The sequence below is a fragment of the Entelurus aequoreus genome, linkage group LG23 (genome assembly GCF_033978785.1).
Source record: "Entelurus aequoreus isolate RoL-2023_Sb linkage group LG23, RoL_Eaeq_v1.1, whole genome shotgun sequence".
NCBI classification, from domain to species: Eukaryota; Metazoa; Chordata; class Actinopteri; order Syngnathiformes; family Syngnathidae; genus Entelurus; species Entelurus aequoreus.
Window position 1 is genome coordinate 32443253 of NC_084753.1, and position 16433 is coordinate 32459685.

The 16433-nt window shown below is 37.4% G+C and overlaps 1 protein-coding gene across 1 annotated transcript in view; it reads right to left on the reverse strand.

Moving 5' to 3' along the window:
* Positions 1–16032, reverse strand: part of LOC133640845 (saccharopine dehydrogenase-like oxidoreductase) — a 23157-nt gene extending 7125 nt beyond the window's left edge. Inside the window, exons 1-7 of the mRNA XM_062034526.1 lie at positions 15784–16032; positions 11739–11851; positions 11586–11666; positions 10083–10212; positions 6911–6960; positions 3668–3798; positions 3337–3454 (exon numbers count right to left, since the gene is read on the reverse strand). Of these exons, the coding sequence (XP_061890510.1) occupies positions 3337–3454; positions 3668–3798; positions 6911–6960; positions 10083–10212; positions 11586–11666; positions 11739–11851; positions 15784–15979 (819 nt within the window). The 5' untranslated portion in view covers positions 15980–16032. The remainder of the gene's footprint in view (positions 1–3336; positions 3455–3667; positions 3799–6910; positions 6961–10082; positions 10213–11585; positions 11667–11738; positions 11852–15783) is intronic.
* Positions 16033–16433: the final 401 nt, after the last annotated feature.

The window sequence follows — 16433 nt, forward strand, 5'->3', positions numbered from 1 at the left end:
GGATAGCTGAATGGTTAAACAGCTAGCTCCCAATCAAAGGGTTCTGGGTTCAATCCCAGTCAGGTCGATCGGCTTGCCAAGCCAAAGTATGCAGGAGTGGGGACGCCGGACAATGTGGGGTGTTTCACCTCCCCCACACAGAGTAAAGCTAAGTGGTAGCTGGTCAATTAACTTATAGTTAAAAAGGTAAGTATGGGCAAATAGTCCAAAAGTCAAGGGTAACCTCGGGGGTTAGCTCCTCCTGTGTGCTGAGGCTAAAGTTGGTAAGTGTACCATCGTAATTTCTAGGCTGGGATGGGTGGGAATAGGAACATGAATAATTAATGTGTTGACCAATCAGCTCTCCTGGGTCTGGGATAAGAGAAAACATTCTAATTGGATGATGAAAAACAAAAGAAAAAAAATGGGAAACAATGAATACGAGACAAGAATTAATAGAAGGGAAAAAACTGTAAAGGAATTAAAGGAAAGTCATGAATTGTTATTTCAATTATTGATAATTATTATCATATGTGTTTTTATTAACTTTGTTTATTTTATTATCTCAATTTGCAATATCAATAATTCCACAGTTTTTTCCTATTATTAAACTTTTATCTTATCCATTTTGTTTTCCCATTTTTTTCCTTTTGTTTTTCATTATCCAATTGGAATTTTTTCTCTTATCCCAGACCCAGGAGAGCTGATTGGTCAACACATTAATTATTCATGTTCCTATTACCACCCATCCCAGCCTAGGAATTACGATGGTACACTTACCAACTTTAGCCTCTGCACACAGGAGGAACTAACCCCTGAGGTTACCCTTGACTTTTGGACTATACACTATTTGTTATTATTACCCATACTTACCTTGTTAACTATAAGTTAATTGACCAGCTGCCACTTAGCTTTACTCTGTGTGGGGGAGGTGAAACAACCCCACATTGTCCGGCGTCCCCACTCCTGCATACTTTGGCTTGGCAAGCCGATCGACCTGACTGGGATTGAACCCAGAACCCTTTGATTGGGAGCTAGCTGTTTAACCATTCAGCTATCCTTGGTCTTCTCAAGCCAAGATTCCGGGCCCCAATGACATATTTAATTGAGAACCTGTCTCAGTAAACTATGGTATAAAACTTTAAGTCCTCCGGCTGGTTTTTTCCTAGTTACCAATCGACCTGACGAGGATTTGAACCCAATCCCCTTTGATTGGGAGATATCGGCTTTAACCACTCAGCTATCCTGGGTCTTATTGAGCCAGATTCCAGGCCCCAATGACAAATATAATCGAGGACCCGTCTTAGTAAACTATGATGGAGGTGAACCAAAACTCTGGAGCTTCGGTACGTTACTGATCAAGCTGACTGGGATTTGAACCCAGTCCCTTTCGATTGGGAGCTAGCTGCTTTAACCACTCAGCTATCCCTGGTCTTCTTCAGGAGAGATTTCGAGCCCCAATGACATATTTAATTGAGAACCTGTCTATAACCAACTAAAAGTTCCGCCGTCTGTGCGGGCGGGACCTTTCCAATTGGCCCATTTTTTTTGTTTATTCGTGAATAGCGTCGCCATGGTAACTTGAAATGTTCCCAATTTAAACAGCGCCCATCGCGAACGAGACCTTTCCGACGGTATATGTCAGAATAATTGTATCTAAGTTATCACAAAACTTTGTGTTGCCATGAGTTCCCGGCGAGATGACAAAAGCTGTCTTTGATCCTACCAAGCAAAAGGCTTGTAAAAACTCCACTGTGTAGGATGGGAAGCGACATGAAGGTGTCGGCTTCTTTGATGTATTGTAATCCACAGGAAGATATTGTCTTGACCCGAAATCTACAAAGCGGAGAGGAAGCAGGACCTGACGCAAGCTCCAAGCACCTTTTCTTTGAACTGTTTTTTACGACCTTTTCTTTGAACTGTTTTGTAACCAAAGGCGATGGCTGTTTACGACCCCCCTCCCTTAGAAGCAGCTGTTGCCATGTAATCAGGGAAAGTCCAAGTAAAAGAGGAGGCATACAATCTTTCGTCAGAGCATGGTGGAACACTGTACAAGGGTACAGGTGTACGCGCTCTCCTCATTGAGCCAAATTTTATTCTGTCTCTGTTTGATTCCTTGCTTCTTTTTCTGTTTAATAGATGTCATCAGTGTTTGAACCTGACAGTATAGCGAAGAGGAAGCAGGACCTGATGCAAGCTCCAGGCACCTTTTCTTTGAGCTGTTTTACGACCTTTTCTTTGAACTGTTTTGTAACCAAAGGCGATGGCTGTTTACGACCCCCCTCCCTTAGAAACAGCTGTTGCCATGTAATCAGGGAAAGTCCAAGTAAAAGAGGCGGCGTACAATCTTTCGTCAGAGCATGGTGGAACACTGTACAAGGGTACAGGTGTACGCGCTCTCCTCATTGAGCAAAATTTAATTCTGTTTCTGTTTAATTCCTTGCTTCTTTGTCTGTTTAATAGATGTCATCAGTGTTTGAACCTGACAGCATAGCGAAGAGGAAGCAGGACCTGACGCAAGCTCCAGGCACCTTTTCTTTGAACTGTTTTACGACCTTTTCTTTGAACTGTTTTGTAACCAAAAGCGATGGCTGTTTACGACCCTCCTCCCTTAGAAACAGCTGTTGCCATGTAATCAGGGAAAGTCCAAGTAAAAGAGGCGGCGAACAATCTTTCGTCAGAGCATGGTGGAACACTGTACAAGAGTACAGGTGTACGCGCTCTCATCATTGAGCAAAATTTAATTCTGTCTCTGTTTAATTCCTGGCTTCTTTGTCTATTTAATAGATGTCATCAGTGTTTGAACCTGACAGTATAGCGAAGAGGAAGCAGGACCTGACGCAAGCTCCAGGCACCTTTTCTTTGAGCTGTTTTACGACCCTTTCTTTGAACTGTTTTGTAACCAAAGGCGATGGCTGTTTACGACCCCCCTCCCTTAGAAATAGCTGTTGCCATGTAATCAGGGAAAGTCCAAGTAAAAGAGGAGGCGTACAATCTTTCGTCAGAGCGTGGTGGAACACTGTACAAGGGTACAGGTGTACGCGCTCTCCTCATTGAGCCAAATTTAATTCTGTCTCTGTTTGATTCCTTGCTTCTTTGTCTGTTTAATAGATGTCATCAGTGTCTGAACCTGACAGTATAACACATGTGTGGGTCCGTTGGCCGGTTCGTCTCGTAGCAGACACGGCAGAATAAGATAGAAGAACTATAATAATATTAAAAGTTGAAGTATGAGCAATAATAATCTGGGCTACTTGCATTGCCAGCGCCCATTCACTGCTGCTTGCAGCATGTGAATGGGCGCTGGCATTGCAGCAGGCCCATAATAAAAAAGAATAATCAGCAGTGTGTACTCACTGGTGAGCGATGCTCCTCCTCAAAGAGGAAACGTTGAGTTCTCTTGACTACAGAAGGATCTGAACCCATGAATGGGATGGAATACTGCATGATCTCCTTGCTGAAGAACACATTCCCTCTACACACACACACACACACACACACACACACACACACATTATGCAATAAACACACTATCATAGTTCAAGTGATGTACAGCATAGCACAGTAAAACACCCTCCAGTGACATTTTTTTACAACACTAAATCAATTGTGTATCCATAAAAAAACGTATACATTTATAATAACCTTACACATTTATACAAAGTGTTCATATTTCTAATCAGCCTACCTGGGGAAGACTTTGGTTCCCACCACCGGCAACGGCTTGTAGCCAAACGACCTCCTCAGCTGGCGAAGGGAGCCACTGTCAGCAAAGCCGTGCACGGCCGAGCGCCATGTTGCGTCATGGCCGCACGTGCCCTAAAAGCGTTGTTGGATTATTTCGCACCGTCACTTCTTTGCATGTCAAACATTAATTCATTCACAAGTCGCTAACACACGAAATTATGTTGTTCCATGTACACAAATATGACTATTGGTGGGAATTATTATTTGATCTTTTGTTTTCATTGTAAAGATTCCTCAAGTAACTAAATCCATGAATTTTTAGGTTTAAACATACACATTTGCTAAAAAGCTAGCATGAAACGTTGGCATGCTAATGGTAACATGCTAATATAAGAGACGAACATGATTCTAAGATGGCGCCAAATATCAAAATCTCTGATTTTTTTTAGGTATAAACATACAAATTTAGCTAGAAAGCTCGCATAAAACGTTAGCGTGCTAATAAAAGAGACATTAGCATACCTCAAAGATAGCGCTAAGCATCAAAATCCATGTTTTTTTTAAGCATACACATACAAATTTTGCTAGAAAGCTAGCATAAAATGTTAGCGTGCTAATAAAAGAGACATTAGCATACCTCCAAGATAGCGCTAAGCATCAAAATCCATGTTTTTAGGTTTAAACATACAAACTTTGCTAGAAAGCTAGCATAAAACATTAGCGTGCTAATAAGAGACATTAGCATACCTCCAAGATAGCGCTAAGCATCAAAATCCATGTTTTTTTTAAGGTATAAACATACAAATTTAGCTAGAAAGCTAGAATAAAACGTTAGCGTGCTAATAAGAGACATTAGCATACCTCCAAGATAGCACTAAGCATCAAAATCCATGTTTTTTTTTTAGGTATAAACATACAAATTTTGCTAGAAAGCTAGCATAAAATGTTAACGTGCTAATAAAAGAGACATTAGTATACCTCCAAGATGGGGTTAAGCATCAAAATCCATGTTTTTTTTAGGTATACACATACAAATTTTGCTAGAAAGCTAGCATAAAATGTTAGCGTGCTAATAAAAGAGACATTAGCATACCTCCAAGATAGCGCTAAGCATAAAAATGCATGTTTTTTTTAGGTATACACATACAAATTTTGCTAGAAAGCTAGCATAAAATGTTAGCATGCTAATAAAAGAGACATTAGTATACCTCCAAGATGGGGTTAAGCATCAAAATCCATGTTTTTTTTTAGGTATAAACATACAAATTTTGCTAGAAAGCTAGCATTAAATGTTAGCGTGCTAATAAAAGAGACATTAGTACCGTAGACAAACAATACCGAGTTTTTTTCATAGTTTGGCCGACTTATACTCAGGAGCGACTTATGTGTGAAATTATTAACACATTAGCGTAAAATATCAAATAATATTATTTAGCTCATTCACATAAGAGACTAGACGTATAAGATTTCATGGGATTTAGTGATTAGGAGTGACAGATTGTTTGGTAAACGTATAGCATGTTCTATATGTTATAGTTATTTGAATGACTCTTACCATAATATGTTACGTTAACATACCAGGCACGTTCTCAGTTGGTTATTTATGCCTCATATAACGTACACTTATTCAGCCTGTTGTTCACTATTCTTTATTTATTTTAAATTGCCTTTCAAATGTCTATTCTTGGTGTTGGGTTTTATCAAATAAATTTCCCCAAAAAATGCGACTTATACTCCAGTGCGACTTATATATGTTTTTTTCCTTCTTTATTAAGCATTTTCGGCCGGTGCGACTTATACTCCGAAAAATACGGTATACCTCCAAGATAGCGCTAAGCATCAAAGTCCATGTTTTTTTTTAGGTATACACATACAAATTTTGCTGGAAAGCTAGCATAAAACATTAGCTTGCTAATAAAAGAGACATTAGTATACCTCCAAGATGGCGCTAAGCATCAAAATTCATGTTTTTTTTTAGGTTTAAACATACATATTTAGCTGAAAAGCTAGAAAAAAATGTGAGCATGATGACAAAGAAAAAGTTAGCTTATTTCTAAAATAGCGCCAAGTAATAATAGGTGTAAACATACCAAATTAGTTGAACAATTAGCATTAAACGTTAACATGCTCACATTAGTATGCTAATACAAGTGACATTAGCGTACTTCCGCGATGGTGCCAAGTATCAAAAACCATGATTTTTAGGTTAAACCAAACACAATTAGTGAAAAAGCTGGCATAGAGCGTTAGCATGATGACATAAGACAAGTTAGCATAGTTCTAAGATGGCTCCAAGTATTAAAATGCACTATATTTAGGTGTAAACATACAAAACTTAACTAAAAAAGTAGCATAGAATGTGCATGCTAGTACAAGAGACGTTAACATACTTCCAAGATGTCGGCAAGTATCAAAAACCATGATTTTTAGGATAAAACATATAAATTGAGCTAATAAAACGTTAGCATGCTCACATGTGACTGGACTTTGTAGGTGTAAACATACACAACTAGGTAAAAATCTAGCGTAAAACATTTGCATGCTAACATCAGCATGCTAGTAAAAAAGACGCTAGCATACTTCCAAGATGGCACCAAGTATCAAAAAATCAAGATTTTTAGGTTTAAACATAAAAAATTTGCAAAAAAGCAAGCCAACATTTTCACAAGTATACTAACATGTATGAAACATGAACACATAAATAAATACTGCCAAGTTATTAACAGGAAATTACCAAAATAAGAGTTGTAGAGAGGATATTATAGCAGGTGTTGATGTGTCAGCATTGTCACAGTCAGTATGCCACACGTAAGAGGAGGGCGACCCATCTACTGATTGGTGATATCAGTAAATGATTGATACTTACAAAGTTGATATTATATGTTGTTGTTTTTGTTCATGTTTACAAACTTAGGGAATAATTTCATGTACACAACAGGACTTGAAGGATTTAAAAGAGATAGTAATTTTGTCTTGTGTTTAATCAATGAGTACTATTAACTTTGTATGTAAGTAAGTAGTTCAAATATTGTGTTGATATTGTTATAGTGTCAATAGCACTATCCAGTACATGAATTAAATGTACAGTTATTACATGTGTACAATTAATATACTGATATGTTTGTAGTTTTATTGACAGTTTACACATTTTAAAAACAAATCAATGAATTACGTGATGAATCTGCATTTATACATGATGAAGTTATCAGTGACTAATCACATTTATTGATCATTGTCAGATTACCTGTGGCCCGCTGCTTATGGTCAGGAAGCTCTCCACTGCAGTCAGAGTGCCTAAAATGTCACAACAAGAGAATATGATGTCTAACAAGAAGATTACACACATACACATTACATCATATGTACTGCACAAAGGAATCTCTATTTAACTCTAAAACAATTTGCCTTAAATTTCAAGAATAAATTAAGCCTAAAAGGGAATTATTTTTTTTATTGTGTATACATTTTTAAACGGATGAAAAAATCCCTAATTTTTAAAATGCAAATGTTGACAGGTGTGCCAATGGTGTCCATAAAAATTAGAATATAAAAATAAAAATAAAAATAAATATTTTTTAAATGAATAAATTAAAACAAATGAAATACTAATTTGAAAAAACTAATTAAAAAATTAGTTTCCCTTGGGATCAATTAAGTTTGTGTAAAATAATGCGTCAATGCCAAGAATGCAAATGTTGACAGGCGTGCCAACAGTGTTCAATAAATAAAAGTCAATTAAATAAAAATAAATTAATAAATAAAAATAAACAAATACATTAAAAAAAATAACTAAATAATAATTGAAAGCATTTTTTCCCCCTCTGGATCAATAAAGTTTGTCTACAATGTACGTCAATGCCAAAAATATAAATGTGCCAACAGTGTCCATAAAGAAAAGTAAATAAAATACAAATAAATAACTACAAGTTAAAAAATGTTTAAATAAACATATTAAAAACATTTATATGTATATATATATATGTATATATATATATATATATATATATATATATATATATATATATATATATATATATATATATATATATATATAAATTAATGAAAACTAAGTTTTCTTCAGGGTCAATAAAGCTTGTCTCCAATGTACGTCAATGCCAAGAATGCAAATGTTGACAGGTGTGCCAACAGCGTTCATAAAAATAAAAGTAAATTAAATACAAATAAATAAATGAAAGTTTAAAAAAAACATAATTTAAAAAATATATATATATTAAAAAAATAGTTCAAAATACAATAAAATATTAATTTAAAAAAGTTTTCTTGGGATGAAAAGTTTGTCTAAAATGATGCATCAATGTCAAGAATGCAAATGTTGACAGGTGTGCCAACAGTGTTCATAAAAAAAGTTAATAAAATAAAAATAAATAAATAAAAGTTTTTAAAAAAACATATATTTTTTTAAATAAATACAAATAAATAAATACGTTTTAAAAAACTTTTTTTTTTTAAATATATATATATATATATTAAAAAAAAAAATATATATATATATATATATATATATATATATATATATATATATATATATATATATATATATATATATATATATATATATATATATATATATATATATTAATGGAAAAAAAGTTTTCTTGCGATTAATAGTTTGTCTAAAATGATGCGTCAATGCCAAGAATGCAAATGTTGACAGATGTGCCGACATTGTCCATAAAAATAAAAGTCAATTAAATACAAATACCGGTAAATAAGTTTAAAAAAAATCTTATATTTAAAAAAAGATAAATATATTTCAAAAATAAAATTAAATATAAATGAAAAAAACGTTTCCTTGGGATGAATAGTTTGTGTAAAATGATGCATCAATGCCAAGAATGCAAGCTTTGACAGTTGTGCCAACAGTGTTCATAAAAATATAAGGCAATTAAATACAAGTAAATAACTAAAAGTTTTAAAAAATTATAATTTTAAAAAAAATAATTATATAAAAAAAATCTAAAAGTCAATTAAAGGCCTACTGAAACCCACTACTACCGACCACGCAGTCTGATAGTTTATATATCAATGATGAAATCTTAACATTATAACACATGCCAATACGGCCGGGTTAACTTATAAAGTGACATTTTAAATTTGCCGCTAAACTTCCGGTTCGAAACGCCTCTGAGGATGACGTATGCGCGTGACGTAGACCGGGGAACACGGGTATGCCTTCCACATTGAAGCCAATACGAAAAAGCTCTGTTTTCATTTCATAATTCCACAGTATTCTGGACATCTGTGTTCGTGAATCTGTTGCAATCATGTTCATTGCATTATGGAGAAGGAAGCTGAGCAAGCAAAGAAGAAAGTTGTCGGTGCGAAATGGACGTATTTTTCGAACGTAGTCAGCAACAACAGTACACAGCCGGCGCTTCTTTGTTTACATTCCCGAAAGATGCAGTCAAGATGGAAGAACTCGGATAACAGAGACTCTAACCAGGAGGACTTTTGACTTCGATACACAGACGCCTGTAGAGAACTGGGACAAACAGACTCTTACCAGGATTACTTTGATTTGGATGACAAAGACGCAGACGTGCTACTGTGAGTATGCAGCTTTGGCTTCTAAACATTTGATCGCTTGACCGTATGTGCGCAACTTTTTTTTGCGTATGTACGTAACTTTTTAAAAATATATAAGCTTTATGAACCTTGGGTTAGGTGAACGGTCTTTTGGGCTGAGTGATTGTGTGTGTTGATCAGGTGTTTGAATTGTATTGGCGTGTTCTATGGAGCTAGGAGCTAGCAGAGGAGCTAGGAGCTAGCGTAACAAACACGCAGGTGTTTTTATGCAGGATTAATTTGTGGCATTATAAATATAAGCCTGGTTGTGTTGTGGCTAATAGAGTATATATATGTCTTGTGTTTATTTACTGTTGTAGTCATTCCCAGCTGAATATCAGGTCACCCCCGGCTCTCACAGCATCTTCCCTATCTGAATAGCTTCAACTCCCCACTAGTCCTTCACTTGCACTTTACTCATCCACAAATCTTTCATCCTCGCTCAAATTAATGGGGAAATTGTCGCTTTCTCGGTCCGAATCTCTCTCACTTCATGCGGCCATCATTGTAAACAATAGGGAACTTTGCGTATATGTTCAACTGACTACGTCACGCTACTTCCGGTAGGGGCAAGCCTTTTTTTTTATCAGATACCAAAAGTTGCAATCTTTATCGTCGTTGTTCTATACTAAATCCTTTCAGCAAAAATATGGCAATATCGCGAAATGATCAAGTATGACACATAGAATAGATCTGCTATCCCCGTTTAAATAAAAAAAATTCATTTCAGTAGGCCTTTAAAAAATTTAATAAAATATACATTTTGCGGGGATAAATAATTTGTCTAAAATGATGCGTCACTGTTGCCAATGATGTGAAATAAGTGCAACCTTTAAAGTGTTTCTGAGTGTAGATGATGCCAAGGTCTGCTGGGATGGAGTCAAAGCCACAGCTGCCGATCACGTAGACTCCTCTGTCCAAGGCCTTGGTGTGGTACAGCAGCTGCATGCGCTCCAGGAACTACAAACAAACGTGACATCATTCTGCAGAAGAAGAGGTGTCCAATAGCCAAAGTGCTGCTCGGGGGCCATTTGCAGCCCACACACAGTCTACAGCTTATTCTAAAAACACATCTGGAAGACTCACAGTAAAAACAGCAAACTGTCTTAAAGGGGAACTGCACTTTTTTTGGAATATTTATCATTCATATTCCTTATGTAAGACAAGAACACACTTTTTTTTATGCATTCTAAATCGTCAATAAACGTTAGCACGAGTCAGCTAATGAGAGTACACTACTGAGCCCATAAAGCACTCAAAAACCTTCCAAAAAGCGCCAGCAATACTCCATTTACATGTCGTGACCTGAATATATTTACCAAGCACTGTATTTTCCCCACTATAGAGCGCACCGGTATAGAGGCCACACCCACTACATTTTGGAAAAAAAAAAAGTTTTCATATATTAGCCACACCAGACTATTAGCCGCAGATATATATGTTGTGTAATGAGTTATTTACACAGAAATATCCTGTAAATGTTTATTTACATACCTTAATTGTTTCCAATCGGTGCCTGTAACACGGCAGTAAAACGGCTGATCGAACAAAACACAAGTCATCGTCATGGACCCACTAGCGACGCAAGCTAGCGCTCCAATCAGCTAAACACACTCAATAACTCCACGGTGACGTCTTGGTGAATTTTCTGAGGAATTTGTGAAACTGAAACAATACAAAAAGAATGCCATTGTAAGTTAATAATACTAACACAGACACTCGCAAACATGTTAGCATAATGCTAACAACACTAGCTTGATTACATTAGGATAGCACCTACAAATATGCATGAAATTACTCCTACAGACATCACACATGGGACGCTTTAGTAAGTAAGAATTGTTTTAGTTATATTGTAAAACTTACAAACGCTGCTTGGAGTGATGAATAAACTTCCGGTTCAAGGCATTAAAACAGGAAGTACATTTTCAACATGCAGCACCGGCAGTGAGTGAACTTGTCCAAAAGATGGCGCCATGGCACAAACAATAACTCAGTGTTTCTGTGAAAACTATTTGTGGGATACAAAACTTCATGGTCGCTGGCAAAGAAAAATCCATAAATTAGCCGCAGTGTTCAAAGCGTAGGAAAAAAAGTAGCGGCTTATAGTCCGGAATTTAGGGTATTCACAGCGTGTACGGTATAAAAATGTGGCTGGAGGCGTTTGGATGTTTTTAGAGCGCTTAATGGGTGGAATACAGCAACTCCTATTGGCTCCCTTGTTAGCTGACTTTTACTAACATTCCTTTACGAGTTAGAATGTATAAAAAAAGAATAGGTGTTCTTGTCTTACATAAGGATTGTAGATGATGGATGAAAGTACAAATATTCACCTGAGGCTCTCCACAGATGTCGATGTAGTGAGCGCCGTTCTCCACGCAGGCGGCGACCACCGGCTCGCCGTAAAACCTGTACTAAAACATGCGTTGCTATGGTGACGACAACATTTGATACTTTCATCATCAAGCCACGCGTCAGGAACTTACTGGACCAACACAGTTGACAACCAGCAGGCCCTGTCCACACATGGCGGCCAGAGATTGTTTGTCGGACACGTCCGCTGTGATGATGTCAACATCTGTAATCAGCTGTGGCGTAGCTGCAGAATAGAAGACATCTTTGTTATATAGAGCGGGGTGTCCTAACTTTTTCCAGTGAATAAAAAGTGAAGGACGTGGGGGCCACTTTGATACATTTTGTACATTTAAGATATTAAAACAATACAGGTCAATCAATATATGCTAAACTATCTGAACACAACTGTCGCCAACAAAGTATATTCTACGTCATTTGCACTAAATTAAGCATGTTCAAGCATAAAAATAGCTAAATGAACTTAAAAATATCAATACTTGACCACCAGACGAAACCAAAACAATCAGACCATGCTGTTCAGTATCCTGGCCCCTGATTGGCTCAGGCAGCGTTACTAACACTAGCATGCTCACTTTTTTAGCCAAATGTGCAGTCAGTTATGAGCTAGGCAACATAAAAACTCCATTACCCAGCATGCCACAGTAGTGAAGAACATATGCAGTAGCCGCGTTTAGCCATTTTTGATGAGCACGTTGTGGAGTAAACTTTAAGAACTCCGCCAACACGCCTCGTCTGCATCTTTTATGATTAGACAAGACAACGCATATATTTGCAAGGCCATTTTTAAGAAGGATATTTAAAGAGAAACTACATCTTGTGAGACCATGTCGGCCAACCCTGGAAGCTCGAATGGGTGCTACAAATTGTGAGTTCAGAATATTTTATTTCTATATTTTCTCAGGTTTAATATGTTTTTTGTAGGGGTGTAACGGTACGTGTATTTGTATTGAACTGTTTCGGTACGGGGGTTCCGGTTCGGTTTGGAGGTGTACCGAATGAGTTTCCACACGGACATATTAAGTAGCGTAACGCACGTTGTGTAAACAATGCACACCGAGGCACAACACACGGCATGCTAGCAGCTAACGGGCTAGGATAGACTGACCATACGTCCTCTTTTCACCGGACATGTCCTCTTTTGCGGAGCTGTCAGGGCGGAGTTTCTTAAATGCCTCAAATGTCCGGCATTTTGAGTTAGGGTTGCGTGTATTTTCAATGTACGTTCAGGGTTAAGAAGGGGTTAAAAACAAGACAAACTGGCCGCGCAGCAGCATTGGTGAGGGAGGGGCAGAGACAGAGAGAGCGAGAGAGTTATGATAAACGAGCATGCGTCGCCAGGCTCTGCTTTTTATCCATAGATTTATCAGATTTAATTTTTTATTATCTATAGCAGGGGTGTCAAAAGTGTGTCCCGGAGGCCATTTGCGGCCCACAGCTAATGTTTTAAAGGCCCACGGCACATTCTAAAAATACTATTAAAATAAACAAAAACATAACCAAAGTGAAATAAAAAAGCTTAAAGGTTAAATGTAATTTAGATAAAGTTGCAATGTTGACTAATAAAACAAAGCTGTTTTTTTCTTTCTTTCAAACGGTCATTGCTCAAAACATAATATTGAATCAAAATCAATGTTATTATGAATTATTGACCTATCCAAGGTTCCGATTACTTCACATCAAATATTCCACTAAGAAAAATATTTTTGGTGGAAGATTTTGCCTATTTTGTGTGTTTGCCATAAAAAACATAGTTTTGTTTGACAAAAAAGGGCGGAAAACAAACAAACAAAAAAACAACACAAAAAAACTAAACAATTTGAAATGAGGGATAGATGTGAAGTTGATGTCGACTCCAAAGATTTAAGCGTTAAATATAAAATGTATGTATGCCAGGGCACACCATTATCATCATTTCATGACCGAAGCAAAACACTTTTTACACTTTTATACTGAAATAAATACACCTACAACTTATTAAATAAAAACATAGAAAAAACTACCAGCAGCGGTAAAGTTCAGATCCATGAAGGAAAGAAGAAAGTGAATGAATGTTTATAACTGAATACATTTACATATGTATACACATTTGTCTTCTTTTTAATGAATTAAGTAACGTTTATGACAACCTTTTTCCAAAACACAATATAGAATGTGAGATATAACAGGATAATGCATACATTTGTCATTTGTTTTCTAAACGCTTACAAAAAAGTGGGACCGGACCCCAAAAATTTACTGTGGGCAAATGTTCCCTCTAATTGTTTATGTGTGTGCGCAAACGCAAAAACTCCCTGAGCATTCAGTGGAGCCCACGTGAACAACATCACACATGCACACTGTGGCTACACCAGCAGCACACCTGTCCCAAACCTGACTAAATAACAAGTTCAATCTCCATTCATCCATCCATTTTCTACCGGTTGTCCCTTTCGGGGTCGCAGGGGGTGCTGGAGCCTATCTCAGCTGCATTCGGGCGGAAGGCGGGGTACACCCTGGACAAGTCCCCACCTCATCGCAGGGCCAACACAGACAGACAGACAACATTCTCTTATTATTATAATCAAATGACAGCAGTCATTTCCATTTGTAATATAAGTGTTTAGGCCCACTTACAATGACAATAACAACAAATATTTTGTTGATCATGAACTGTGTACTTGTATTGTTTGTCTGGGTGGAGGTCCTGCTTTGGAAATAATTTGTACCCCTTTCAGACATTGCATTTAGTTCCCATTAAAACATTCACATGTTGCACAATGAGATGTAAGCAGGGGATCATGTGTACATTCCTGCAACTTCCAGTTTGTAAAAAATATATTTTTATTAGTATTTATTTAATATACTAACAGCATTTCATGATTAATATTTATAAATTAAGATTCCTAATAAATGACACTAGAATAAGCACACATTTGACTGGTAAATCATAGTGTAACGACCTGGAATGACACTTTGTGTGGTGTTGGAGTTGTCCGACTTTTTGTGTGGCTGTAAACGCATCACTGGCTAAGTGCCATATGTACATGTGTTGGCGCAAGTGAGAAAGAGCGAGCGGCTGCTGTTGATATAACAAAGTTGCTTTTGGTCTGGTTTGTACTGCAGAAAATGACCAGTTTTGCTAGATATCTTTTTTTTTTACTAATGTTTTGGTGATGTGTTTATGGCCGACAATAAAGAGTTTTGCTCAGTAAAGTGATGGATGGAATTCATGTCTTCAAAGCGTCTCGACAGACGTTACAATATTTGAACAATGATGACGAAAACTGTTTTCTCCGTCGTGTCCGTGTGTCGACAATTGTTATGCGCTTATTTTTTTATTTGATTTTGTGCGTGGCATAGATTTGCCGTGCGCAGAGGACGCTTGAACAGTACGCAATTGCACAGGCGCGCACCTTAGAGGGAACGTTGCTGCGGGACCCCATTTTTATGACTTGATGGGGTCCCTGGGACCCCATTTTGAAAATTCCTAGCGCCAACACTGCTGTCAACAGAGGACAAAAAATCCTTTATTTAGATAAATATATTATACCTGGGGATAGGTTGATTGGCAACACTAAATTGGCCCTAGTGTGTGAATGTGAGTGTGAGTGTTGTCTGTCTATCTGTGTTGGCCCTGCGATGAGGTGGCGACTTGTCCAGGGTGTACCCCGCCTTCCGCCCGAGTGTAGCTGAGATAGGCTCCAGCGCCCCCCGCGACCCCGAAGGGAATAAGCGGTAGAAAATGGATGGATGGATGGATATTATTTATAAAGCAAGTTCGAGTATCATTGGCAAATTTTCACCTACTCCCGGCCTTGGCACGCATAGATGTGTCCTCTTTTTGGGATTTCAGAATATGGTCAGCCTATTTAAGAGGCAATTATTGAAGTCAGACATCACTGAAGGCCTAGGTGGGAAACGCACGGCCCGCCACTGCTAGAAAGTACGCAAAGTGTGTACTTAGATTCCTAAGTGCACGTACTCGCCATTTGGGGCGTGTTGAGTGCAACATCCGGGTACTTGGTGTTCAATGTCAACTCAGAATGTTCCAAATGCCGCACTTCCAATTAGTATATGAGTACACTTTAGTGCCTTCCCTCCTGAACATACTTATTACATACAAATTACACACAAGTGTACATAGTGCACACAAACTATATATATTAGGTTCCATACCGAGCTTGTCGGCCACGTGCTTCAACGTGACTTCCAGACGGGCTCGGCTTCTCCCGGCGACTGCCCATTTTAGACGCTCGTCTCCGGTCGTGTCGGCGGCGTACCGGGCCACTTCTTCCGCCACAAAGTTGCCAGTGAAGCCCGAAGCTCCGAATATAATTATATGATATTTTCTGCTGGACGTCACCGCATCCATTGTTGTTGTTATACTTTGAAGTCCTTACTTCCGCTTACGTCATCAGACCCTCGCTTGACATGTATCTACGTATTAGTTTGCACAAACGCAGACACACGTTTAACGAATATGAATACTATACGACTATTTATGTGAACTATATATATATATATAAAATAACTTTATATGAGAAGTAATATCCGTCATTTACTACATTTATAACGGTAACGTAGCTTCTTCTTTTTTCTTTTATTTAGTGTGGACAAATGAGGCGCATTACCGCCACCTACAGGGCTGGAGCATAAAACGGGAAATTATCAAGAAAATCATTTAAAAGCTCAAAGAAGGCATAAATAAATAGCTGTGTTTGATAAAAAACAATACATCAAATTGTTTTATGAGAGTTTATTTCATGCAAAAATAACTTGTTTGATGAAGGTTTCCATAATACATTAAATATGAGATTGGTTGATGA